Raw genomic sequence first — 26,218 nt, forward strand, 5'->3', positions numbered from 1 at the left:
GAAGACAATGAAATGAAATCATGGGTATCAATGCTCTGTGTAGCTCACTATCTGCAAATGGGATGGCTCACACTTTTCACTAGATAAAACTTGACTGCTAAGCCATAAGACTGTTGCGGCAAATGTACCAAAACCAGAACATCTGAATGAGCGTCCACCCGCTTCAAAGTAGTCCCCTTGCGGAGCCCCACTCTCCTTCTCCTTTAATGAGGCTGCTGCCACTGCTGATCACAGCGTTTATGGAACTCCTCTTTGGGGACTGCCAATATATGAGCCACACAAGAAAATCAATTCAAACAGCAACTGCAAGGCTGAAGGCATCTGTCCCATCAGAGGCATGTTTGCTTTTAATTCAATTTACTGTACTTTTATTTAGCCGAGGCTCACCTATTAATGTTGTTTGAACTGAAAGTCACCTTTCTTGCTTGCACTACATTATTTACATGCACTGAGAGGATCATAGCACTTACTCCAGACCTTTTTAGCTGTGATGGAAACCAGACTTTCAGCATTAATGACCCAATCAAATGTATACCCCCTACTGTCCGCTGAGTTTACTTAAGACCACCAACTACCAATTCATGTTTTTCTATCATTCTTCGCTACTCCAAAACCAACGCAAAGTGTATAAAGACTGAACTTTCAGGAAAAAATTCAGAAGTAAGCTTAAATGTATAATAAAATTTTGCTCCTATTGATTTGGGTTAAGAAACTGTTTCCTTTCTTAAATTAACTTTTTATTGATCACTCCTATGACCTTAACTGCTATGAGTTTGCTGGCCTTCTTCCACTTAAAAAATGGCTTTGATATTTATGTCCTTTATGAGTTGTGTAGAAAAAAAAATCTTATGATGGCCTTTTGTGAACCAGTGGCCTCAAAGAAAAGCAACCCTTCCAGCTTGATGCTCAGAACTTTATTCAGGGAATGGTCCCTGACAGAAATGAGCATCCCCAGAAATTCTCTACTCAGTACCAGAAGGGGCTTTCTCATAGGGCTTCACTTGGTTGAAAAGACTTCTGATCGCTAACACCACACCTAGGCCAGACATTCTGCAGCTCCATTGTGTAAGGATGCCGCAGACCTTCCAAGATCACTCACGACTAATACTGAGACCCAAGCTTTGGCATAGTGAACAACTCAAGAAGGGCCTAGAGCAGTGGTCCTCAGCTTGTGGGTCTCGACTCCTTTGGGGACCAAATGACCCTTTCAGGGGTCACATATCCGATATTTACATTACAATTCAGAACAGTAGCAGAATTACAGTTATAAAGTAGCAACAAAAATAAATCTATGGTTAAGGATCACCACAAAATGAGGAACTGTATTAAAGGGTCACAGCATCAGGAAGGTTGAGAGCCACTGTCTTATAGGATGGTGGTGTTGGTGTTAGGTCCTTATTTTTGGAACCACTCCTTTCATTTCTTCTCAAAGCTAGAAGCCCTAGGGTTTTATCCCAGAACTGGAATTAGAAAAAATAGCTTGAGCATGACTTTGGGTCATGTTGTTCCTCTCAGAGTCTCTATTTCTTAACGCATGAGTGACAGACACAAAGCACTCCCAGCTATGGACCTAGGGTGAGGACGTGCCTATTCTCAACAGCCAGAACTTGCTTCTTAATTGGGGTTAGCGAGTTCTTTAAAGGTTGGTTGAATGTGCTCCCAAATCTCAGGGGCTCTCAGCAGCTTGTGGATTCTGGGTGAGGCCTTATATCTCTCAGGGCCTCTGCTCCCCTCTTCCTGCTTCTAAAGTGAATCAGATGATTCGCTGGTGCAGCATTTTCTTCTTCCTGGGACAAATCCGAGCTTCATATAACTTACAGCTCAGGTTCTTATTGGAGAATAAGTAAAGATTAAAACAAGGAGGAAAGCAAAGTTCTTTCCTTTTACTTTTTTAAAATAAATATCTGTGTGATCTTTCCAACTTCCTTTTAGAGAAATCAGGTACAGCAGCTGAGTATAACCAGATCTTAAATGCTCCATCATCAGTACAAAATGGGATATCTGCTATTAAATAGTGACATCTAGTGGCTTTTCATTATCAAAGAATAAGGTACACATTTTCTTGTTAGCAACCCGCCCATCCCCCACCACCACCTCCCCCACACACATGCCACCCCCAAGCTTTGCTGTTTTGGCTGCCTTCATTCCATAATCTTTCATTAATCACTTACTTTATTTCAAACATTATGCTAGGCCCAGAGGAGCTTATATTGATAAACAATACATATTCTTTACTCTGTTAGAGCTCATAGTCCAAAGCAGGAGACAGAAAAATCACTAGATAATCACAGCATATTGTAGTGAATGCTCGAACAGGAGCATCCCAGGGCAACCAGGGCAGAGGCAGAGAGTTTATTTTATCCAGAAAGATTTTGTGGAGGAGAAAACTTTTGAATAGAGTTTTGAGGTTTTTCCCTAGGTGGTTTATAAAGGACAAATACATGCCATTTGAAAAAGTGGGTATACTATACACAAAGAAAAGGGCCTTGTAGAGTCATTGACTGTGACAAACTTGAACAATGAAAAGTATTTTTATATTCTTGAAGTATAAAATATAGAACAGAATTTCTCAACTGCTGCCACTTGGGAGGCAGATGATATTCTTTGTCTTAGAGTGCTTGACCTTGTAGAATGCTTAGCAACATTCTAGAGTCAACCCATTGAAAAACCAATGCTAACTGCTCCTTTTGGTTGGACCTACCCAAACAATTTTTCCTATTGTCAATACCCCAGAGTTAGCACAGTGAAGGATATACTCACTGAAGTTTAGAGTGGGCAAAAGGAAAGCTGATCTCCACGTGTCTATGTCTGGTGCAAAATACCTGGGTTTTTATCTTTTAGAGAGCACCATAGAGAGGACTTACTGCAGAATGACAGATCGGATGTATTTGTGAGGCTGTGGAAGTAGCATGGGACTGGATGCATAAAAGTGTCCTGAGACACTGCTACAGCACTGACCCAGTAGAGAAGTATTAAGGGGCTGCCACCTGGGTAGTGGCACAAACATTGGATTTGAGAGACCTACTAAGATTCATGATCAGCAAGATGTGGGGAATTGTTTAGATATCAATAATTCCTGAGACAGGAGTCGCAGGCTACCTATGAATTTCTTGCTTACACAGATTGTATCACTGGATCCTTTTGTCTCCATACTTTCATATCAATGACAGGACATTTCATATGTGAAGCAAGCTCACAGTATTGAGCCCAACAAGGTAGCACATACTCCTTCACAAGTTATGAGAATTGAATTTGTTCATCATAGACTTGCAGCAACAATCACCAGCAGACGGGATCCACTGTGAGCTGGTCTTCCAAAACCCACAAAATCTACCTGGGGTGCACAGCGTTCCAGATGTTCATGCCAGACCCAGGTGTGGTGTTGTTGCATGCTTTTCGTCTGGCTAATGAGGAGGCTGAGGCAGGAGGACCATGAATCCCAGGCCAGTCTGGACTCTACAGCGAGTTTCAGACCAGCTTGAGCATCTTAGTGAGACCCTGTCTTAAAAGCTATTACTTCTGTGCTTAGATCACAGTAGAAGACCCCCGATTTCAGCTCTGGGTTTTATACCTGAAAGACAATGTGTGTCGTGTATAAATGATTGAAGTACATTGTACTACTAGAGGAAAAGGAACAAATTCTGGGGAGTTCCTCCCTAACTCCAGATGTTGTATTCTCTAGGAAGGGCAGGAGAAAGGCTGGGCCTATTTCAGGCAGTTCCATCTTATCTCAGGATATTGCATTCCAAGCACATTCTGCAGTTATCTCAAAAGCTACAAGCAAGAAACAAGGGAAGACTGGGTTAATCCAAGGCCACCCGGAGAGCAGCTGTTTTGCAAGAGAAGCTGGGCCAGCCAAGGGCTGCCTTGTGCCACGAGAAGCACCATGGGCAATACAGGCGCACTGTGTAAGAATCGGGCTTTCTATTAAGCCAGGGAACTGATGAGAGTCATGACTCCAATTTTACAGTGTGAAACCTGTTCATTTTAATTAAATGACACATTTGGTCACAAGACAATACTGTCCAATTATTACTGAGTGAAACCAACTGTGTATGATTTTCCTGGGGGAAAATCTGGGGATGAGTTTGCCTTGCTTTTTGAAAATGAAATCAGTCTGTTTCACAGTACCAGTTGGGTTTGTATCATTCTGAAGGGGGATTTCTAGCAAATACCAGGGACCTACAACATCTTGTTCTATTTTAATTAGTGCCTGGATGCAGACATTGCCAACAAGAATAAAGTATGCTGAAGATACTGGAGGACACAGTCAGGATCTAGATGCATTTGAAGATGCTTAGGTTTCCTTTAAAAGGAAGAGATCAAGCAAGGCCACAAGCAACCTACATCCATCCAGGATGACAAAGTTTCAAAACCCCTCATTAGTTTTCTGAGTTAATGGAATGGTCTGATTGTTCAGTGCACCTGGATGCCCTTGGTGCCTCTAGTGGCACAAGGCAAGCTAAGGCTGGCCACCTCCTATTGTAGGCCCAGCAAGATGGCTCAGTGGGGAAAGGCACTTACTGCCAAGTCTAATGACCTGAGTTTGATCCCTAGGGCCCGCTTTGTAGGAGAGAACCTCTCCCTGCAAATTGTTCTCTGCTTTTACACAGGCAGTACAGTGTGCATGTGTGTTATGCATGTGCCCACATGCACACATACACAGGGAGGAATAAATGTAAAAATGATATATATGTGAAAAAAATACAACAATTTTGTTTGCTATGTCAGAGATTTGGCCTCCAAATGGGTCACTGTGATCATGATCTGAGAGCACAGGGACAGAAAAAGGATCAAGATGAGGGAGGCTGCCCCTTCTTGACATTTATAAGATCGTGCCCAGAGACCATGTAGAGAATAAGGAAAACAACACAGCATAAAGAGAAGCTTTGCGGCTGGGTGGTAGCGGTGCACGCCTTCATTCCCAGCACTTGGGAGGCAGAGGCAGGTGGATCTCTGTGCGTTCAAGGCCAGCCTGGTCTACAGAGCAAGTTCCAGGACATCCACGGCTACACAGAGAAACCCTGTCTCAAAACCAAAAATAACAAAATAGGGAGAGAGAAGCTTCCAGACCATAAATGCTGCCTTTGGATGCATAACTCAAATGTCTCATCACGTGTACTTCAAGTTCCTAAGATTATCCTCCAGAAACCTAGGAAATACCTTTACCTTATGTTCCCTCTCCATGCCCATTTATTTCTGTCGCCAACTATGTGATAGGTGCATATGAATACCTTATTATGGCATCTAAGTCCTGTTCCAGCCTTCCCTCTCTAGTGCCTGCCACTCACCTCAGTTGCCCACTGTTTTTCCATGAACTGGGTTGCGGTTTTTCCCTCTGTGCCCTTGTTCATGCTTTTCGGTCTCTTCTTCCTCCTTTGTCTCATTCTTCTTTAGTCAAGCCTAAAGATATCCTTGAGGTGCTGTCCTTCCCTTCTGTGGTTGCTCCTGCTTGCTAGACTGTGTGTTGATACGGGTCCTCAGATTCCTGTACCATGACCCTATCTGCATCTCCAAAAGCAGAAACACAGTAGGTGCTGAGAGGAAGCAAGTACGCACCCCTGGAACAGTGCTGTGTTTCTGGGCTTCTTGGCTTCCCCCAAGTCACTTGTTGGCTGTTTCCTTACACTTTCTCCTGTCAAAGTACTAAACATTCTAGATCCTTAGTCTGGCAAAACTTCCAAGGTGTTACTGTATGATTGTTCGTGTGGGTGAACAATCCATGCACATGTGTTTGTACAAGTGCCAAGAAGTCATTGTCTGTGACCATCCCCCTTACTTTTGAGACAGGGTCTATCACTAAATCTGGAGCTCATTGATTGGACTAATCTGTCTGTCCAGTGAGTTCCATGGCTTCATCTGTTTCTGCTCCACAATTCTGGAACTACAGTCACACACTGCTACAGGACCTGGCCTTTTATGTGGATCCCAGGATCTGAACTGAGGTCCTCATGTTTGCAAAGCAAGCACTTTACCAACTGAGCCCTCTTCCAGTGAATTATGTTTACTTCAGAGGCCAATGAGCACTGGAGACGAGTCCATCAGACATCTTCCTTCGCACCATTGGGTCATATTTTCAGCAGCATCAGGTGCTGCCAATTGAACCCATCTAGGTCCCTGAGACTATTTCCCCAGAGAAAAATGGGGCTAGTAACAACCCCCAGTGTTTGCTACCTGAATCTATGTAGCTATATCAAGGAGCCCTCCCCTCTCTCTCTCTGTGTGTGTGTGTGTGTGAGAGAGAGAGAGAGATAATACTACAGTATGGAAATTGAGACTGCTCCCACTGTCCATGTCCTTGTTTCATACAGGTGTCATTTGGTTCAGAAGTTTATTAGATTCCCATATGTATAATGTGAGGGACTCTACTCTTTTCAAGTGTGAGTAGGACTCATAAAGCAATGATTCAGACACTCACCTTGGTGGTTGGCTCTATCTGTTCTGAAAGGTTAGGTTTGGGGGAGGGAGAGCCCCAAACTTGCACTGCGGTATACTCGTAAGACTTGCCAGAAGATGTCACTGCAGACTTAAATCAGCAGAGTAAACTAGGGCAGAAGGGCTGTTAGCTATGTGTGAAGGTGACTTCATTATGAGGGTTAACTACCCCCGTACATCCCTCCCTGCCCAGGAGCCCCCATTACAGTGCATGCCTGCAAAATATAGTTAAAATGGTAATCCAAATGTATCACCGGATTAAATTCCCCTCCCCCCAACAATTAGGCTAGTTGCCACTAAAATCTTGCCTTGTGGTTTGCAGAAAGGCACCATAAATATGTTGTGAATGAACAAAAGAATGAATGAAAAGCAAAGCTTGGAATGGGAAGAGAGAGTCTATGGGTAGTGTGGTTATCTCAATTCCTAAAGGATCCTGAGAAATGGAAACTGTTACTCTCTAGTAATGGGTATTTTCAGAGGTACCTTTTAGTGGTATCAGCACACTTACAATTCTAGAAAAGTCTTGGAGAAATGAACGAATATACTCCTGGATCACTCTTCATTCCTACTCCCAGATTCAGTGCCCGATGATTGTTTATTCCATGAAAATTTATAAGGGTACTTTTTTTTAAAAGAATATATCCTGTGATATTTATAAGGCATTTGTGATATGATCATGAGTTTTTCTGTGGTAAGACATGTCCCCAACCCTGTCTTTTCTCTTACTCGGAATGGTTCCTTAAGTAAGCAGTTACGAGACTGCTAAAACTCTGTTTTGGGCAGACACAAAGACTACACTGCGAAGCTGGAGTGGGAGGCACAACAGTTTTGGAGACACAGGACAGAGCCTATGTATTAGAAAACAGTTTAAGTGGGGATACAAATAAGTAGTTGTAATTTGGTATACGAAGGGTTTTAGACTAAGTCCGGAAGTGCTATGGTAACACAGAGCAAGATGGAATGCAAGCAGTAAGTAGTAGGCTGGGTTTTCCATTTGGAGTGGAATTGAGTGGCTAGTATCATCTTCTAGCCAACGAAGGAAGATTGTGCCAGTCAGATGGAGCACCACACATAGTGCATGACAGAGCCACAGAGGATAGAATTGGAGACACTGAGGTGCTAGAAGACTGACACTGAGTCAGGAGAACCCTTTCCTCGTTGAATATTTAATAGGCCAGGGAGGTGAGCAAGTTGTCTCTGGTTCCTTCTCATAGAACATCCACAATTCCTTCAGGTGGAAACAATAAAATCAGAAGAGTTGCAAGCCATTCCCTGAGTTTCCTTTAAAAAAATATGAAAACTCGATATGTGTTCTTGTTTTCCTACCACAACTCTACCATTCCAATGACCCCATATTTCATCTGCTGTACATGAATGGTAATTCATATCTCACAAAAAACCCCCACAATTGTCCTGGGGGTATTTCTTTCTTTGATTATTCCTAACCACACAGACCCTGATGTGTCTGGGGTATGGACTACACACATGTATACATACTATGCATGTGTTTGAGCATGTCATCCAGTAAGTTTTAAATGTCCACTACTCTTCTATTTGTGCAGAGAGTTTTATCTCTTTGCAACTCAAAAGGAAAGAGCCATCCAGCAAAGCTTCCACAGTTCTTGAATGTGTTTGTCTTTTTAGTGAATAAAGAAAAGGGAGATGTTGAAACGAATAGAGTTAACTTTTCTTTCCTGGGAATGATACTGTGTAAGCAAAGGGTGAGAGAGAGAGAGAAAGGTAGATTTGGCATCTATTACCTATTTTAATCTGTAAGTAACCACTGTGTTTATTTCTGGAGGCCCTGGGATGCTCAGCCTGTCTCTACATTCCATTGCTCTAGCTTATGAGTCATGTTATTCTGGCAATAAGCAGAATGGAGAGCATCATGTCAAATAGTTTTGATGTTATTTTTTTTTCATAACATTTCCAGATTAGACCAAGTTTTTGAAAAATGCTTGCGCATCATTCATAAGAAATATTAGAATTTTAGTTCCTTTGTCAACCCATTTCACCTCCATAAGTCATTTGCTTCAATTGAGTATCTATTTTCTGATTGGCTTAATAAAGAATTGGGGGTTTAGAGCATGAAATAAAATGGCTGCATACTGGGCTAATAGCATCCTTGGGAAGAGAACAAAGGAAGGCAAAATAGACCACATTGTTATCCAGAGTCTTTTTTATGCCTTCTGTGGATATAGTGTCAGGACACTGGCTAAAGAAATTTGCTATCTGGTCAGGGTAAGTGGATGTAAAGAGATGACTACAACATAGTTCACAGGACAAATACTACCACCAGATACCTTCCCTTCCTCTGTTGCTTTCCTTAGTGGCCATGAGCATCACATATGCCACCTTCCTGACTGCACTTACATCAGTCACACTTCTGACTGTTAACCTTTATGCTTTGTCCATAGGAACTTCCACTACATCACCATTCTCAGAGACCCAGTGTCCCGGTACTTGAGCGAATGGAGGCATGTCCAGAGAGGAGCGACTTGGAAAGCATCCCTGCACGTCTGTGATGGAAGGCCCCCAACCTCCGAAGAACTGCCCAGCTGCTACACTGGTGATGACTGGTCTGGTTGCCCTCTCAAAGAGTTCATGGACTGTCCCTATAATCTCGCCAACAACCGCCAAGTACGCATGTTGTCTGACTTGACTCTAGTGGGATGCTACAACCTCTCTGTCATGCCAGAAAAGCAAAGAAACAAGGTCCTCCTGGAAAGCGCTAAATCCAACCTGAAGCACATGGCGTTCTTTGGCCTCACTGAGTTTCAGCGCAAGACGCAGTACCTGTTTGAGAAGACCTTCAACATGAACTTTATTTCGCCGTTTACCCAATATAATACCACGAGGGCCTCTAGCGTAGAGATCAATGAGGAAATCCAAAAGCGTATTGAGGGACTGAATTTTCTGGATATGGAGTTGTACAGCTATGCAAAAGACCTCTTTCTGCAAAGGTATCAGTTCATGAGGCAGAAAGAGCATCAGGATGCCAGGCGGAAGCGTCAGGAGCAACGCAAGTTTCTGAAGGGAAGGTTCCTTCAGACCCATTTCCAGAGTCAGAGTCAGGGCCAGAGCCAGAGTCCAGGTCAGAATCTGAGTCAGAATCCTAATTCCAACGCAAATCAGAACCTGACTCAGAATCTGAGTCAGAATCTGACTCAGAGTTCAAATCCTAATTTGAGCCAGAAGGAGAACCGAGGAAGTCAGAAGCAGGGCTCGGGCCAGGAACAGAGGGATAGCAGCATCAGCAATGGCACCAATGACTACATAGGCAGTGTAGAGACATGGCGCTAACTGGCTCTGAAAGGCTTGTGCACACTGCTTCCCAAAGCACCACCAAAAAGATGGCGTGTATCTTACAAGATGAAAATGTCCAAACACATCCTGCTTCCTTCATTTTGGAAGTTCAAAACAAGTGTAGATGTTGCCTTTACAGTTGCCTTTTGATTCAGTGTTACACTGTGTGTGGGTAAAACAAATCTCGGTGTGTAATTAAATTGTCGTTTGGGGGATGAACTATTTCTGAAATCCAAGAGCCAAACCAGACTCACCAGAAATTGCAGTTTAGATATTTTAAGAAGTTCTTGAATTAGGTATGGAGACACAAAGAAAACATGGAATGTGGCCATTTAAATTTTAAGAAACAGACTTTAAATGATTCCGGATACTCTCTTAAAATCCAGTCTTGAAAGCAAACCCCCCACCCCCAGGGAAGCATAAGTAAAAACATAAACAGACTAAAAGATGCTCAAAACCTTTCATTTCCTTCTATATTTTAACAAGGAGTCTATTTAAACAGAAAAACAACTGATGATAAATTTTGCCAAACTCTGGAAAGTAAACAGTTTCTCACTTACATGTAGGTGGGTTTATGTAAAAATAATGGCTTTTCAAATAGATCAGGATTCATGTCTTGTAATTTAACAGATGTTTAAAATTTTCAATTTTTCTACCTTCTGCTGATTAAAAGGTTTAAAACAGGGTATATCTCATATTAACAAAGCATTTTCTTTCCAAATGGAATACCAGTGGAAAGATCCAGTTTCCAGATGGTTTCAGGGCACTGTAATTTCAACAATTTCAATCTTTTTGGCGCTGCTTCTCATTCACTTCAAGGCTTCTCCGAGTTGTGCTCATTCCAAATGAATCCATGTATAGAATTTTTCTTCATCATCTAAACAGCGTGTTGCTGAAACTCTTGTGGTATTTCATCCTGGATTAAAGTCAGGACTTTATATAGAATTGTCTTATCAATGTCCATGTAGTAAGGCCCTTAACAAGAACTCTCCAACAGGATAACGTGTCTCTAAATATTGCTGAAGTTATTAATCTTGATCAGATTGAATTGAACCTGAATGTGAACTGTTAATTATTTTGTTTATTGTAATGTTTCCAGTTTGGCTGGCTATTTCTGGCCCATGGTTCCTTTTTTTGTACTGACAGATTTGTACACAATAATAAGAGCAAGTTTTCTCAAAGACAATGGTAGATTAAGTATTAAGACAGCCAGAATTACTCAGTAACACCAAAAGCTGCCTCTTGATACTTGAGGTTAACACTCTACCTGGGCTTTGTTTATGAAAGATCAAAAGTGAAGAATGTTCCACACTGAAGCTAAATGTCAGGGACATACAAGCTGAGGAGAACAGTTTAGAAACATAAGTCTATGTAATGGTATTTTGATGGTATCAACTACAAACTGAGCAAGGGAAGAATTATGTACCACTGTGCTGTTACACATCACACTGCTTGGCACTGTTTCCACGTCATGGCTGTTGCTAGACTACTTCTATAAGAACTTACATTAATCCCTTGGCTTCAATCAAACAAGGTGACTAGAACTGGTATTTATGTTTTCAAGGTGGGCATGCTTAGAAGTGTGATCATAGTGTCACATCTATCATAGTCTGCCCAAGTGCACAGCCTGGTTTCATCTGTAATGATATGGCCACCAGTTGGACAAGAAGTTGAGTATCTGGATCTAAAGGGATTTTCTTGACTTTGAGCTCTGTAATAATATTCACAGGTTTTGTTTTGTGGTATTGCAGTGCTGAGAATTATGATACCTAAAAAAATAAAAACAAAACAAAAACAACTGGAAGGAATTTTTAAAAGCACATCTTGAAGTTGAAGTGTTTTAGAATGAAGCTATCTGGTGTATACTGTGTTCTGTAGATCACTATGACATTTCAGTTTCTTTAGTTTTAATTGAAAATGTTTGCTCTTAAAACTGATGGTGTTGGAAAGCAGGACAAAGTCTGAGCCAGTGGAAAAGCTCTTTACTGAAAAATAAAAATGTGTTATTGCTGTGGTGTGCATGGTTTGCAGAGATTAAGTGCATTTTCTCTGTCTCTACTGATTACTGTATATAGAGAATGTTATAAATATACATTTTTGTCATCATCATGTAAATCCCACGATTTCAAACTGTAAACATCTGTTCAGTGGTGTAGCTTTACAAACCATTCACTGATTTTGTGTAATTTAACAATAGATGTGAAATAAAGTTTCAATTGCAGGCTGAGAGTAATTTCATGATTTCAAAGTTTACAACCACTAGACACTATGACATCATAAACAAACCAGAACTGGAATATTTTCTAAAACAGTGTTTTTCTTTACACTTGACAGCTAAGTATGAAAATGAGATGGCCCATTCTAATTCCTCCCTTTGAAATGGCCTTAATTTGAGATGCATCCTCCTTGGAGGCCATGATTTGAGTAAAACAAAATTGTGAAATACAAGGATTGCCATGCAAATGAACTGAACCCATATTTTAATGTAAAAGTTACTATAGTAGATGTTTTCATGTCATAGGATGCAAAAAGGTGAAATAGCACTCTTAATAGACTATCTCCCCCTTTTATCTATAAGAAAAAGGTGAAAGGGAAGCATTAACATTTTGGCTATGATCATAGTTGGTTCTAATTATTTTTGGCATACACATTTCTTCCCACGTCCTTGGGGTGAGGATTATGGGTAACTCCAAATGTTGACCAGTAACAAGGAAACCAGATCTGGGGCATGGCTCAATTGTAGAATGCTTAACATGCATAAGTTCATGATTTCCAACCCTAGGACCACAGAAAAATGGTCACCCAGAGGTGTCCATTGTAGGGCCCCATGCTTCCTGGATATGGGGGATGTGGACTCCTAAAATGTGAACTACTCAGTATATTAGTTACTTTTTATTGCTATGATTAAAAAAATATATAACTCAAAGGTTTTAGAAGAACAAGTTTATTCTGACTTACAGTTCTAGAAGGATAAGAGTCCATCATGGTGGCGAGTTGTGACAACAAGCGACAGGCATGGAAGCTGGAGCAGGAAGCCTAGAGCATATCTTTTTATTATTTTTTTATCAATTTATTTTTTAATTCATTCACTTTACATCCAGATTGTAGCCCCCTCCCTTGTCTCTTGTATGTCCTATACTTCCTCCCTCTTCCCCCTTCCCCTCCCCTACTCCTCAGAAAGGGGAGCTCTCCTCCCTACCATCTGACCCCAGCCTATCAAGTTTCATCAGGACGACCTATATTCTCTTCCTCTGTAGCCTGGCAAGGCCACCCCATTGGGTGGAAGTGATCAACATGTGGGGGCCAGAGTCCATGTCAGAAGTAGCCCCTGCTCACCATACTAGGGGACCCACAAGGAGACTGTGCTGCCTATCTACTAAATCTGAGCAAAGGGTCAAGGTCCTCACCATGTATAGTCCTTGCTTGGTGCATCAGTTGCTGCAGCCCCGTCCCCCCTCTGGGGGTGGGACCCAGATTTGTTTGCTCTGTTGATCTCCTTCAATGGCAAGCATGCAGCAGAGTGAGCGAACTAAAAATGTTGACAGGTTTTAATCTCAAAGCCCTCTTCCAGTGACATACTTCCTCCAGTGAGGCTGTACAACATATACCTTCCCCCAAATAATGCCACCAACTGGGGATCAAGAGTTCAAATATGTGAAACCATGGGGGACATTTGTCTTTAAACCACAACACTTGGTAAATAAAGGTTAGCTCCATTTTTCCTTTGAGAAATATGGGTATCATTGAAGAGCAGGCTATACTCACTGAGGTGGAAAACAAACAGGTCTCCTGTACATAGCTTCAAGGCACTGAGGAAATGGTGTCCTAATGGGCTATTTGAGTTTGGAGGAGAGCTGAAATGAAAAAAATAACTAATTGACTTAGTTCCCAGAGGCCAGAGATCCTTCCTGTGTATCAGTTACTTCTCCATCACTGTGACTTTATAGGTGCAATTTAAAGAAGGGAGGATATTCTTTTTTCATTCATGGCTTAAGACTACAGTCCATTATGGTGGCAAAACTGGGAGGTTACTTGCTTACATCTCGCCAACCAGGAAATGAAGATGGGACAGAAATCAAGGGCCAGGCTCTAAACCTCAAGGTCTACCCTGTGAGCTACACTCTTCCTCAGCAGGGCCTCTCAAATATCCCACAGTATGCCACAAAAAAACAAAAAAACAAAAAAACAAAACAACAACAACAACAACAAAAAAAAACCAGGATCCAGGGACCACATGGTCTAGCACTTTAGTCTGATGGACATTTCACATTTAAACTGTCACACCTCCAGAATTATAACAAAATAGGATCAGGAGTGGGGTTGAAGAGAAGAATGGTGCATCCCTCATGCATTCTTTCATGGGGATGGAAATAAGACAAAAGCACAACACGATAGGTTGAGACAATAGAACTATGGGATATTCCTGGATACCAAGGTGCATGCAAACCACTGCTTTCTGGCACTGTCCTGATGACATGGCTCCTGACACTAACATGTTGGGAAGAGGAAGGATAGTGCAGCAATGAACCAGGACTTTGTTCACTCTTGTCCTCACTGGGTTGCACTAAACAAAGACTGAGTGCTTGTAGAGAATACTAACAACAACAAAAACAAACAAACAAACCAGGCTATTCTGACTCCCAATGTCACCACCAGGAACTTGAATTTCTCATTATTTACATGTGAAAGAGGAAATATCTTGACACTTCTCTCAAGGAATTTGACTTGAGGAAGAAACATGGCAGCATGCGTCACTCAGATCTTCACAGATGCCCAAAGCCCCAGAAACTTGAGAAATTAAAGTGTTACTGGAATATAGCACAACCATTTCTTTCTTTTCTCTGGTGCTTCAAATCCACAGCAGTAGAGTCATTAAAATGAAGTTCTGGGCCCTGAAATAGTTATTTTCTTGCCCTTTGGACAAGAAGTTGATTGACCTTGTAGGTATAGAGTAAGTCTAAGTTCCCTAAGTTTAAAAACTTAGCAGAGTTGCCCAGAGCCTAAGAGAACAGAGGTGTGGGTCAGATGGCATGCTTCCCAAGCATATCACACCACAAACTACCTTTATTGAGTATGCCAGCAGAAGTGGTTCCTCAGGCACCAGAGCAAGACGCTGGTCCTTACTCTTAGAACTGAGAACAGTGAAACCAGGTGGTGTGTCAATGTGTATGAGCAAAACCTCTGGTCTTCATTTGTGCAAGTTGATTGCATGATGTTCATCAGTTCTGAGGGGAGGGGGTACCTTGAACATGTGCTGGTAAGAATTAAACTATGTATAAGTATGTGATGTAAATGTAAACATAAGGGTTTTATTGTTTTGGGGGGGTTGTTTTGTTTTGTTTTTGGTACCGATAATTTCATGGAAACAGTGAAATTACATGAAAAAGCCCCATTCATCCAAAAGAACTGCAACTCTCTTGATCCCAATTACACTGAAATCCACCCATCCTCTTTCCAATCTCTCCTCATCTCCTTTTCTCCCTCTCGTGTCTTCTCTCATCCTCTTCTCTTTCTTCTTCCTCTCTTCTGTTCTTCTCTGACTTGCACAATCCTAAATGCTATTTATAAACTGTGTAAAATAGTTTGTTCTGCTCTTCATCACTTCTCTTTCTTGACGCTCCCCTGGGATTACCGTGGATGACTCATCCTTACCCTACACACTTACTGCTGCAGATGCTAGAGGTTCACAACAAAGGTTACAGCCATACACTGTCTGGATTTGGTCCCAACCTCTCACCAAATGCCAACTCTAATCTGTGAGACAATCCTTATCCTCTCCATGTTTCCATTTCCTTCTCTACCAATGGAGAAAGCAAGAGCCAACATTTCTGGAATCCCTGTGTGAATTGCAATAACTGTCTATAATACTTTTATGAGAGTAACAGTGGTGCAGGTAGCCTTGCTTATATACTTGATAGTAGGGTTACTATTGCTGTTCGTAGCATAAAGGCTAAGTGTGGGCCAAATGCCCCTGTCTTCTGAGATCAAGATTGGAAAATACTGGGCTGTGAGGCAGCCTGGGAGTATAGTGCTTACCTAGAATGGACATAGGCCTGAATTGGCCTCAGGTCTGAGGTGAATGAACAAATAAAATGAGAATAAAAAGTGAAAATGATGGCAATAAATTAAGCAAATGCTTAGATGTTGTCCTATTGCGACTAATCTAAGAACCAGTCTCTTGCTGGTTGTGATAGTTTATATCCATTATCTCAGCACTTGGGAGGCAGAGACATAAAGACTGCTGAAAGTTCAAGGCCAACCTGTGTAATATAGTGAGTTACAAGTCATCCTAAGCTAAAGAGTGAGACGTGTTCTCAAAAAGAGTAAAAATACACTCATAAAATCATATGCCCCCAAACCTTTCTTAAGAATGTCCTCTAAGCTTGGATGTAGCCAATGACACAAGACATTCTGAGATATCTTACCCAGTAAATGCCAAAGTGAAGCACTCACCCTCCAACTGTAAGATGGATTATCTGATAACCCTAAGTGATTTGGGACCTACTTTGTCATGCTTTGTCCAGGGGAGCTTGTGATTTCATTCCTTCTTCACCCATCTCTTTACCCAGCATCTCCAGAGATTAGGCTTATCAGATTCATGGGATCTGCAGGGGCTCCAAAGGTCTAGCTGCCTTTGTAGTGAGTCTGGCCTGCCTCCTGGAATTCCAATACTTTAAAGACTCTATGTAGGTGATGTGTAAAGCCAGGCTACCCTTCGTTACATAGAGATTTTTCAGGCCAGAGTGGGCTATGTGTGACACTTTGTCTCAAAAATGCTTATGTACTACCCAAGAGGGATGAGAGAATAACCCATGAGTAGTGTATGTTAGTTAATCAGATTGGCAGTTAATATGGGCTCTCAGGGAAAGTGAGACTAGCCTTTAAACTCAGGTACCTCACTGCACTTTGAAAAAAAGGAAAGGACATTTGCTTTGATCTCATTTGCATCCTTACATTTCAGTCTTGTTGCTTTAAGGATAGCATGAGGGTCGATAATCATCATACAGTTTTCTTGTCTATTTTCATTATGTTTAGCCCCATCTTAGGACTTCACTAATCTTGGTGAACTTTGATGATGGCTGCCTGTGTATAAGACAAGTTTAACAGTGTTTATGATCATGCTGCACTGGGGTTCGTGTGACTTGGGAGGACCTGAGCATGATTGTCAGGTTCTACAAGAGAAGGTGCTACCTTAGCTTGATAGGGCTTAACTACTCTCTGGAGCCAGTTTGAATTGGCCTTTTCATGGTGGCTTACCTCCTCTGGTCTGACGGTAGATTTCTGTCCCTAAAGCTACCCAGAGCAGGAACTCTTGTCTATATTGAGGCTAGTGAGAAAAGACAGCAAAGACATCATGAATGTTATTGAGGTTCCACAAAGGTGGTTAGATAACAAAGGGAGTAATAGTAAGGAATGCCTGCACTCTGAACTGTTCAGCTAAACAGTAATTGACCAAGAATGAATTTGACCAAAATGCACCAATATGTACTGACCCAGGTTAAACTTCCAAGCAATTTCTAGAGCCCATTTCAGCTGAAAATATGATCTCCCAATCTTGTAAGAATTTAGAAAGTGGCCTTCATTTGATTTCCCCCTCCAGGCCAGGGTTGTCTTTGTCACTGTCCTTCCATTTTTAGCCCCTTGGTTCATCGCCAGACTTCTCTTCCTAAAACTCTTTCTTAAAACCAGATCCATATGCTTGGGGCCTCAAAAAATCCTCCCCAGCATTAAAAATAAAATCTCAGTCCCTGGACCCCCACTGCTCACATTCTGCAGTGGAATTTCTGAGGTGTAAGAGATTCTGTCTTTCTGCGAGAAATCCCAGGGGAGTCTAAGTGCTCCTGGACATAGGAGAATGGCTGTCCTAAAAGGTCTGATCATAGCTGTGTGCCTTTCATGAAAGGAAAAGCCGGCTTCTGAACTGCCAGCGTGAGCACAGCTGCCTCCTGCTCACAGGGGCTCTGTGTGAGAAGGCTTTGCCAGTTCCACTATGAGGGCTCAGTGGGTCCTGCTCTTGGATGGAAGTTCCTGAATCCGTTGGACTGCAGGCAACTGTGCAGCCCCCTCCTCTGTAGGAAAACATATACCTGGTGCAGACACCTCAGGGACCCTATGAGGAGATTAGCTCAGCTTGGCTGTTCATTCTGGCCAGACACAAAGAACCCACCTCTCAATGGGGCTCATGAGCATAATGAGGGGCCATACTATGTATCAAAATACCTACGGCGTATCACATGCTCTACTTGCCTCTTCATATAATAATAGCAGCTACTTATTGAAATTTTATTATAGCCCAGACACTCTACAGAGTCGTTCATATGCATAACCTCACTTAATAATTAGAACCACTTTGTGAGTCAGGAATAATTACTTCCCACATCTTATACAGGAGTGTGGCAAGGCTTGGGGAAACTTAATTCATTAACCCACATCTTCAGGATCAAACTTCATTCTAAATCCAAAATTCTCCTCTTTAGGCTATTCATTATGTAAGGCATTTTCTTGTGGGACTCTTGAAACTTCGACATAAGCGGAGGAGCATCAGGAATGCCCATTTCCCCATCGCTCAGCCTTAGTTGTTACCAGCATTTGCTCACATTTCATTTCCTTGCCACCTTTTTCTTTCTGTAAAAACAAAGCAAAACAAAACAAAACAACAACAAAACCCCTACTAACAACTTTCCCATTATATAGGAAAGTAAGGTTAAGTTCTAAAAGGTATGGTGTAGGGGCTAAAAAGTAGGTTTTTTTTTCTTTTATTTGTTTAAAAAGCCAACACTGGCCTTGACATCTTGACTCATCTGCCTCTGCCTCCAGAATGTTGGGATTAGCAACCAAGACAATGCAAGCAGTGAACCTAGACCCCATGTTCAGATCTAGCCAATGGACAGCTCGTTCTCCACAGTTGTGTAGAGAGTGGGGACTAGCTCTGACATGAACTCTGGTGCCCCCAATTGGACCACTTCTCTCTGGTGGGGAGCCTTGGTGACACTCAGAGGAAGAGTACGCAGGCTACCTGGAAGAGACCTGGTAGGCTGTGATCATATGGTGAGGGAGGCGGTCCCCTTCTGTCACAGACCTAGAGGAGGGGAATAGGGAAGGGAGGGAAGGGGGAATGGGAAGATACAAGTGAGGGGACAACAATCCAAATAAATAATTTAAATAAATAAAGTATTTTAAGAATGATGAGAGAGAGAGAGAGAGAGAGAGAGAGAGAGAGAGAGAGAGAGAGAGAGAGAGAGAGAGAGAGAATAAGACCATATCTGCCAGCTACATCCTGAGTGAGAACCTGGGTTCTCACAGCCAGGCTTGTCAACTCCAAGACCTTCCCTCTCTATACTCTACCTGGAGGTCTCTTCTGTAACTGAAGTTTTCTTAAGTACCACAGATAGAGGATAGTCAACATGGGAACCCACTGGGCTCTTCCAATTAGGTACACTCACAAAGTAAGCATTTTTCCTGAGGTTCTTTAGACACTACCCTGCTCATCACATGCCCCTGGTGCCAGACATACTCTGTCCACGCCAGTGGAAGGAACAGCCTGGTGTCTTTACCACTGAAGGAACAATAGGAGACTCTAACCCTTGAGCTCAGTGTGACTGGGTCCAAAAAAAAAAAAAAAAGAGCTTTAAAGATTTGCAAGTGGAAATAAAAACCCTTGGTCCTTAAGGCTGAGTGCTTAGGTTCTGCTCTTGCACAGGACCTGGGTTCAGCTCCCATGATGCTTATCAGGCATCTTTGTAACTAGCTATAACTCCAGTTCAGGGGATCCAATTCCCCCTTCCGGCCTGCTCCAGTGCCAAGCAGGTTCGTGGTGTACATATGTACATATATACATGCAAGTGCTCACATGTGAACACAATTGAAGGAGAGATAAAAATGCTTTTTTTGTTTGGATCACAAGTGGGGATGGGAAAAAGACTTGTGAGAGAGCAAGTGATGTTTATTCCCTTAGAAGTCGAACCAACATGTGGGGGAGATTGGTGGGGGTTTTGTTGTTGTTGTTTCTTTTTTTTCTTCTTTTCTTTTTTCTTTTTTTATTATTTAATTAATTTATTCGGATTACAACTCAATTGTTATCCCATCACTTGTATCCTCCCATTCCTCCCTCCCTCCCGCTTTCACCCTATTCCCCTCCCCTAGGTCTAAGACAAAGGGGGGACCTCCTCCTCCACTATATGGTCACAGCCAATCAAGTCTCATCCTGGAAGCTTGCTTATCCTTCCTCTGAGTGCCACCAGACCTCCCCACCAAGGGGAGGTGATCAAATAGGGGGCATCAGAGTTCATGTCAGAGTCAGTCTCCAATCTCCACATAACTGTGGAGAATGTCCTGTCCATTAGGTAGATCAGAGTAGAGGTTTGATGTTTATTACTTGTATTGCCTTTGGTTAGTACAATAGTTTGAGCAGACTGCCCTGGGCCCGATGCAATTCGGCTAACCTGGCTGACTAGGCTGTGTCCCCTTCCTCCCTCACCATTCCATGTGCATCCCTTCTGAAGCTGCTCGCTTCCGGATGACCTTCCCTGAATAGAGGAGGACCTGTATCTTGTTCTCATTTTCCCATTCCCCAGTGGCTCTCCCTTGTGTCTCTTGCCCCTCCCACCAGTTGCCTTCCTTACCTAATCCTCTCATTTGTTTTGTATACAGTGCATTTCTGATTAGAGCCCATCACTAAGGACAGTGTCACTGAAGTACAGTGAATTGAAGTACAGGGAACTGAAGAAGGCACGTGCTCTGGAGATCTATCTAGTGCAGCAACATTCTTTTGAAAGCTTTTCTCCTCTATCACCATCAGCACACTCACGGCCCATTTTCATTTTCCTCCATCATTTCCCAGGTTCATATTGAGGACCTAGGAGGGCAAATTGACAGAGCTGTGTAGGCTCAATTTTCTTAACAATTATACTTTCTTGTGAACTCACCACGTACCTCATATACAACCTGACTAACCTAAACAATAAAAAAGGAGGAGATTAAAGAACACAATAATGAAACCTTAAGGATATCAATTCTGAGGAACGATTCTCCTGGCGTAGCAAGCAGGACCTCAGCAAACCCGAAATTGCCAAGGTGGCTGCTGGAACCCAGAGCCTCACTTGGAGCCCAAAGCCTTGAAGCCTTCCTTGGAGCAGTTCTCTCTAGGAGCATCTCTCCAAGTGTTGATGAACAGCCAAAACAATCCCAAGTCCTCTATCAAGCCTCTTGTTTTGGGCATGTATACATATATATACTCTCAGAGTAGGCACCATCCAAGCTCCCGCACGAAGTGGTTAGACTTCTAAGTGGAAAAACATCCTGTTCTCTCACAAGTCTGTTCCCCATTCCACACTTCGGATCAACACAAAAACATGTTTATCTCTCCTATAGAGCTGGGTCTCAGATTCACAATGTTTTCCATCTCTTGAGTGTTCAAGCATGTCCTGAACAGTTCTAAACAGATTGCTAACATGTCTACTTTCCCATTGACTATTTGTTTTCAACCAAAAGCAAACTCCTGTCTCAGCCTCCCACCAGGGGACTATTGTGGCCAAAAGTACAGTCTCTGGGGCCATTTATGCATGTCTTATCCACTTATCATCTGTGGGGCTTGGGATCCTTAATGTCCTCACTTCCAATTTTAAGTTATCAGCATTTATCCCAGAGATTTCCCCTGATGCTTAAGGGAGTTAAAGCATGCAAAGTACTTTTTTTTCCATTTGTAAAATAGTTTACTAAGTGTATGCTTTATATTGTTTGCAAGAATTACATGGGAGGCTTTTATGGAGTTTGATAAGAGTGTTTGCTTTCTTGCTCTCTCAAAAGTAAATCATCCCATGTGGATTTCAAGGAAATGATACTCTCCATTCTAATTCCCACCCACCAGTCAGATAAAATATGTATTGTTTCTCACCTGGACTAACTTTCTAAGGATTCGTTGGTGCAAAGTACTTTTAAAGCAGATCTCTGGGGCATGACAGTTCGAATGAAGTAATGGAGGAAAACATTTCTAGCATGCGAGCAATTGATTATTATTTCTAACTTACATGTTTTATTCATTCAGTATAGTTTTATGGAACGCCTACACTGCTTTCCTTGGTAACATTTTAAATTCATTGTATTCAGATAAATTACCCAGTAGTTGAGTACCTGAAAGAAAATGCTTCTACATCGTGCCTCTGAAGAAAACAAATTTCTATCCTGTATTTCGGGTTCCAAATTTTATTGCATTTATTTATTGCGGGTGGATGTGAATGCCATGACATGTGCATGGAAGTCAGTGGACAACTTCCTGGAGATGGTTCTCTTTCTCCACCTTGTGGGGCCCTGAGACTAAACTTAAGTTGTCAAGCTTGGTGACAAGCACCTGACTTGCAGAGGCATTTTACTAGCCCCTTTCTTTTTCTTTCATCCTAACAATAACGACAGTGATTATTTTCAATAATATAAGGAATACTATTTAATAGATGCACATAGTACCCAATGCTCAGGACTCCAAATTCCTTATGTGTGGAATAGTATGTAGGCCACACATATGCGCCAGCCGTACAGTGTAACAACCACAACTTTCATTAATTCACTCTCCTGTCAACCCACGTTCCTGGCTTTGTACTGAAATCTAACGCCATTTGGAGTTATTATGCTAAATGTTAGCAATATTTCGTGCATTTCATTTTAACGCCTGGTGACATACATTCCACAAAATCGTACCAGTATAAACAAAGTCCACCTAATGAATATATTAGAGGATTAGCCCTAATTCTTTAGCTTAGCATCAAACGGCCCTCAGGATATGGCTCTGAGGAAAAATCTGCCTCAACTCTTCCACTCCAGGCACCACCCCAAGGGTGTTCGCTGAGATTCTCACTTGTGCTCTTGGCTCTCACTTCACCTATAAAGTACAAGCTGCTCTTCGCCTTAATCATCTGCCTTCTTTCTCACACACTGCCCTTGTCTACTTCCTGCCCAATCACATCCAACGTACACACCATACAGGCACTGTTGTGTAGCAGTTTCCTTCAATAGCAAAGGGTCTTTCAAGGAAATTCTTTAAGGCAAATGATATGAGAAAGGCTATAAAACAACAGGCTCTTTTAAGGGGAGGTGAAACATTCTATCCTGCAGAGAAGATCCCTAAGCTTAGAAAACAAAATAACTCGGTCACTTCAAGAAGTCCCTGAAACTGACATCCTCCCTTCCCAAGGGTATGCAAGCTATAAAGACTGCTGAGAGACACTCGTGGACAAGCTGAGTGGCCTGAAGGACCATTAGAGATACAGAGCTGCCTGGAAGAGACTGATCAGTTAAGCTGCCTAAAGGAAATAGATCTGCTAAGTCACCTGAAAGAAGTGGAAACAGCTGAGCTGCCTGTAAAAGGCTCAGATCACTTGGGCTGCCTGAAGGAGACCGGTTGAGCCACGTGCTCCAGGTTTTCAGCTTTGTGAACAGTCACCAGTGCTGGTGTATGCTGTGGTGACACATATAGGATGAGAAAGGAAGACAGCCCCAGGAAGCGACGTTTAAACTGAGGCATAAAATGATGAAAAAGGGTGGTGGGCATGCGATAAAGCATCATATCTGGGAAGAGAGGAAATGCATTTTATGTATAGGGCAAAGGTTTGTTGAAAGAATTAGTAAGTGATTGTTAGGATTCTAAAAGAATTATTCTGCCAATAGCCCTTTGTTGTGAAGGGTCACCAGCGATGGAGTTTCGCTTTTCCTCCACAAATAGTCCTAGAAGCTAATCTCAGCCTTTTAGGCAGTAGTCTCTGCGGTTATAGCAAGAGCTTTCACCAGAGGGCGCCCCAAGTCAATCATCCTGTCATCCTGTTTCCTGATAAGCCCAGAAATACTGGAGGCTTAAGGCAGTTTCTCAATTCAGCTTTCTTCCAGATACAAACAGCCTGTCACAAGACTGGCTAAGATGTTAGCCTACCCTGACTTCCATACCCTTTGGAAATTCTGAGTGTGGTATCCATGGTAGTGAAGCAGGGTGCTTTTAGCCTTGTTTGTGTAGCTGAACCTAAGATGGTCAGCATCACTTGTCTGTGCTCTGAGCTTTTATTACAGATCTTACCACCACATGTTGCCTTACATGTCGTCTGTGTGGGCAAGCCTTATCCCCCTTGCTGAATTATAAGTAGACTCCTTACAGTTGAACGTGATATATCTCCCATTTACTTGGTTTGTCAACAGCAGCCCCTCAAGGTGTATGTTTGGGTTAAATTTTTCCTGTTAAAAAAAATTGAGCGAGGTTTTCATCACTGCATTGTATTTCTAGCAAGATTTCAGAGATCAAAGGTAACTCCAACCTCTGTGTTCTTTGTGTGAGTCCATCTGTAATGCAACAGAGGAACAAGATGTAGCTGTAGCTGTAAAGACATTGTAGAAGGAAGAGTATCAGGGATTTGACAGCACTTGTCATAAGAGCCAGTGAACAAGCTCCGTAAGGTAGTTAGTGGTCTGGGATCTTATGCTGGAGCTTGAAATATATGTTTGAGAAGGGGAGATTAACGTTAATTTGTAGAAATCAAGCACATCATGGGACAGATCCTAACACCAGACATCAAAAGCTGTATGATACACAGAGAGGTCAGCCAGTCACAGGCTCAGACCAGCAAGGTGAGCCAGCAGTTAAGTGTGCTGCAGGTGCTGAGGTCCGTGTGCTGCAAACTTGCTATGGCATTCCTTCTGCCTTCCAAATCTCCCAGCTCAGTGGATGTTTTAGGAAACACTCTAATCAGGGTTAGGGATGCAGCTCATTGGTAGATTCCTTGCCTAGCATGTGTAATGCCTCGAGTTCCATCTCCAGTATATCAAAACTACATACAAACAAAATCATGCTAATGAAAACATACAAGAAAGGGGAGTTCTGGGAAATATACACAATTCAGCCTAGCCATTAGAATGCATCACAAAGCTAGCACGAGGGATATGGTTTAGACCTCACTCTTGTGAGCCACTATGCTCTTAAAAGTTCTTTACCTGCTCAGGGTCTGAGATGACGACCAGTTCTTGTCAGCTTTTCCTACATGTGAGATGAATGTTTGATTGACCCAGCCTCAGGGTACTTTGAGCAAAACTCTTTAAAACATTTTACTTTATCACGTCCTTGAAGTGACATTCCTCAGGCATGCTTTATACTGCCTTAGTAAGGTAATTTTAAAAATCCGAAACAGTTAGGCTCAATTTCGTTTATTGGTGTGTGTGTGTGTGTGTGTGTGTGTGTGTGTGTGTGTGTGTGTGTGTGTGTGTTGCTGGGGATCAAGGCTGGGGCTTCATAGCAAACTAGGAAATACTCGACCTCGAGTGACATCTCAGTCCCTAATGCTGTTTTTTTTAATGAGCACTTTTACTTGGACGATTCTTAGTGACAAAACTTTTCAGTGCTATTTAGCACTTTTGTGAACTATTTGTTCAATGTGCCCCTTTAGCTGAGGCACTGGAGCAGTTGTGACTGAATATACACATGCAAGTACCAGGCACCGTGCGCGCGCACGCACAGGCACACACACACACACACACACACACACACACACACACACACACACACACACACACACAGAGAGAGAGAGGGGGGGGAGGGAGAAGGTGGGGGAGAAAATACAGTGTGGAAACAGCATTTAACAACTTGCCCTTTCTTTTCTGACTTGGCAGCTGGAAGGAGACAAAAGGACAAGAAACTTTGCAGTTTCAGCAGAGGGAATCTTGGCTTACTGTCCCATAGCAGAGAAGTTGGCAGTTCATGAATATGGCCACACGGTGGTGTAGTGACCGTGCATATGGTGTGCACTCCAGGGAAGTAATCAAAACCTTCTAAATATTCAACATACTTGCTTTTCCATATGGAGCCTAAGCATTGAGAAGACAGCAAATGTGGAAGAGAGCCAGGGAATTTGAGTATTGTGCCAAATATTGTCTATGGTGTTTGAGAATGAAGAAAATCTATTTACACTCATACTTGGCTCTGGGACCCTGGTGAAGACTACTGGGTATGCCATCTGTAAACGCCAGTTAATTATGAGCTCTTTGCTTCTTCACTTATACAGCAAGCTAGTCAACTATGGGCCATATTGGCGGTTTTTATACAACAGATTCTGTTCCAGTTTGATGTGCTCGGTGAGCTGTGGCCTGGAATGGGACATAGATTTTTCCTCCTCTAACCGTGAACAAATCTCTTGAAGCCTAGATTATGAAGTTCCTTTATGCTAGGCCACTTAAATTCTATGCAAAATGGTTTAAAATGCATATATATAATACAGCATCACAAAATGGATTGTCTATTTTCAAATAGTTTTGGATGTCATGTCTACTAGGAGCATCACAGGGTAGACACAGATAGGTTTGTAGTTCATCTTAATGATATGATTGTTGAAGTAGGCATGTGAGTGGCTCGAATTTTAGAAAAGATAGGACCTCAAAGTAAGTGCAAGCCAACTTAATTAACAGAAGGGAAAATGGTCAGTTCTGGCTTACTGTCAACTTATTCACTGGTTAG

General features: G+C 42.3%; 1 protein-coding gene across 5 annotated transcripts in view; it reads left to right on the forward strand.

Annotated features, from left to right (window-relative positions):
• HS6ST2 (heparan sulfate 6-O-sulfotransferase 2) overlaps nucleotides 1-11,962 on the forward strand; it is a 285,853-nt gene extending 273,891 nt beyond the window's left edge. For all 5 annotated transcript variants that reach the window (XM_084790101.1, XM_084790103.1, XM_084790102.1 and 2 more), the window contains one exon: nucleotides 8,853-11,962. In XM_084790101.1, the coding sequence (XP_084646227.1) occupies nucleotides 8,853-9,738 (886 nt within the window). In that variant the 3' untranslated portion in view covers nucleotides 9,739-11,962. The remainder of the gene's footprint in view (nucleotides 1-8,852) is intronic.
• Nucleotides 11,963-26,218: the final 14,256 nt, after the last annotated feature.

The sequence above is a fragment of the Acomys minous genome (assembly GCF_964271855.1).
Source record: "Acomys minous genome assembly, chromosome: 7".
NCBI lineage: Eukaryota > Metazoa > Chordata > Mammalia > Rodentia > Muridae > Acomys > Acomys minous.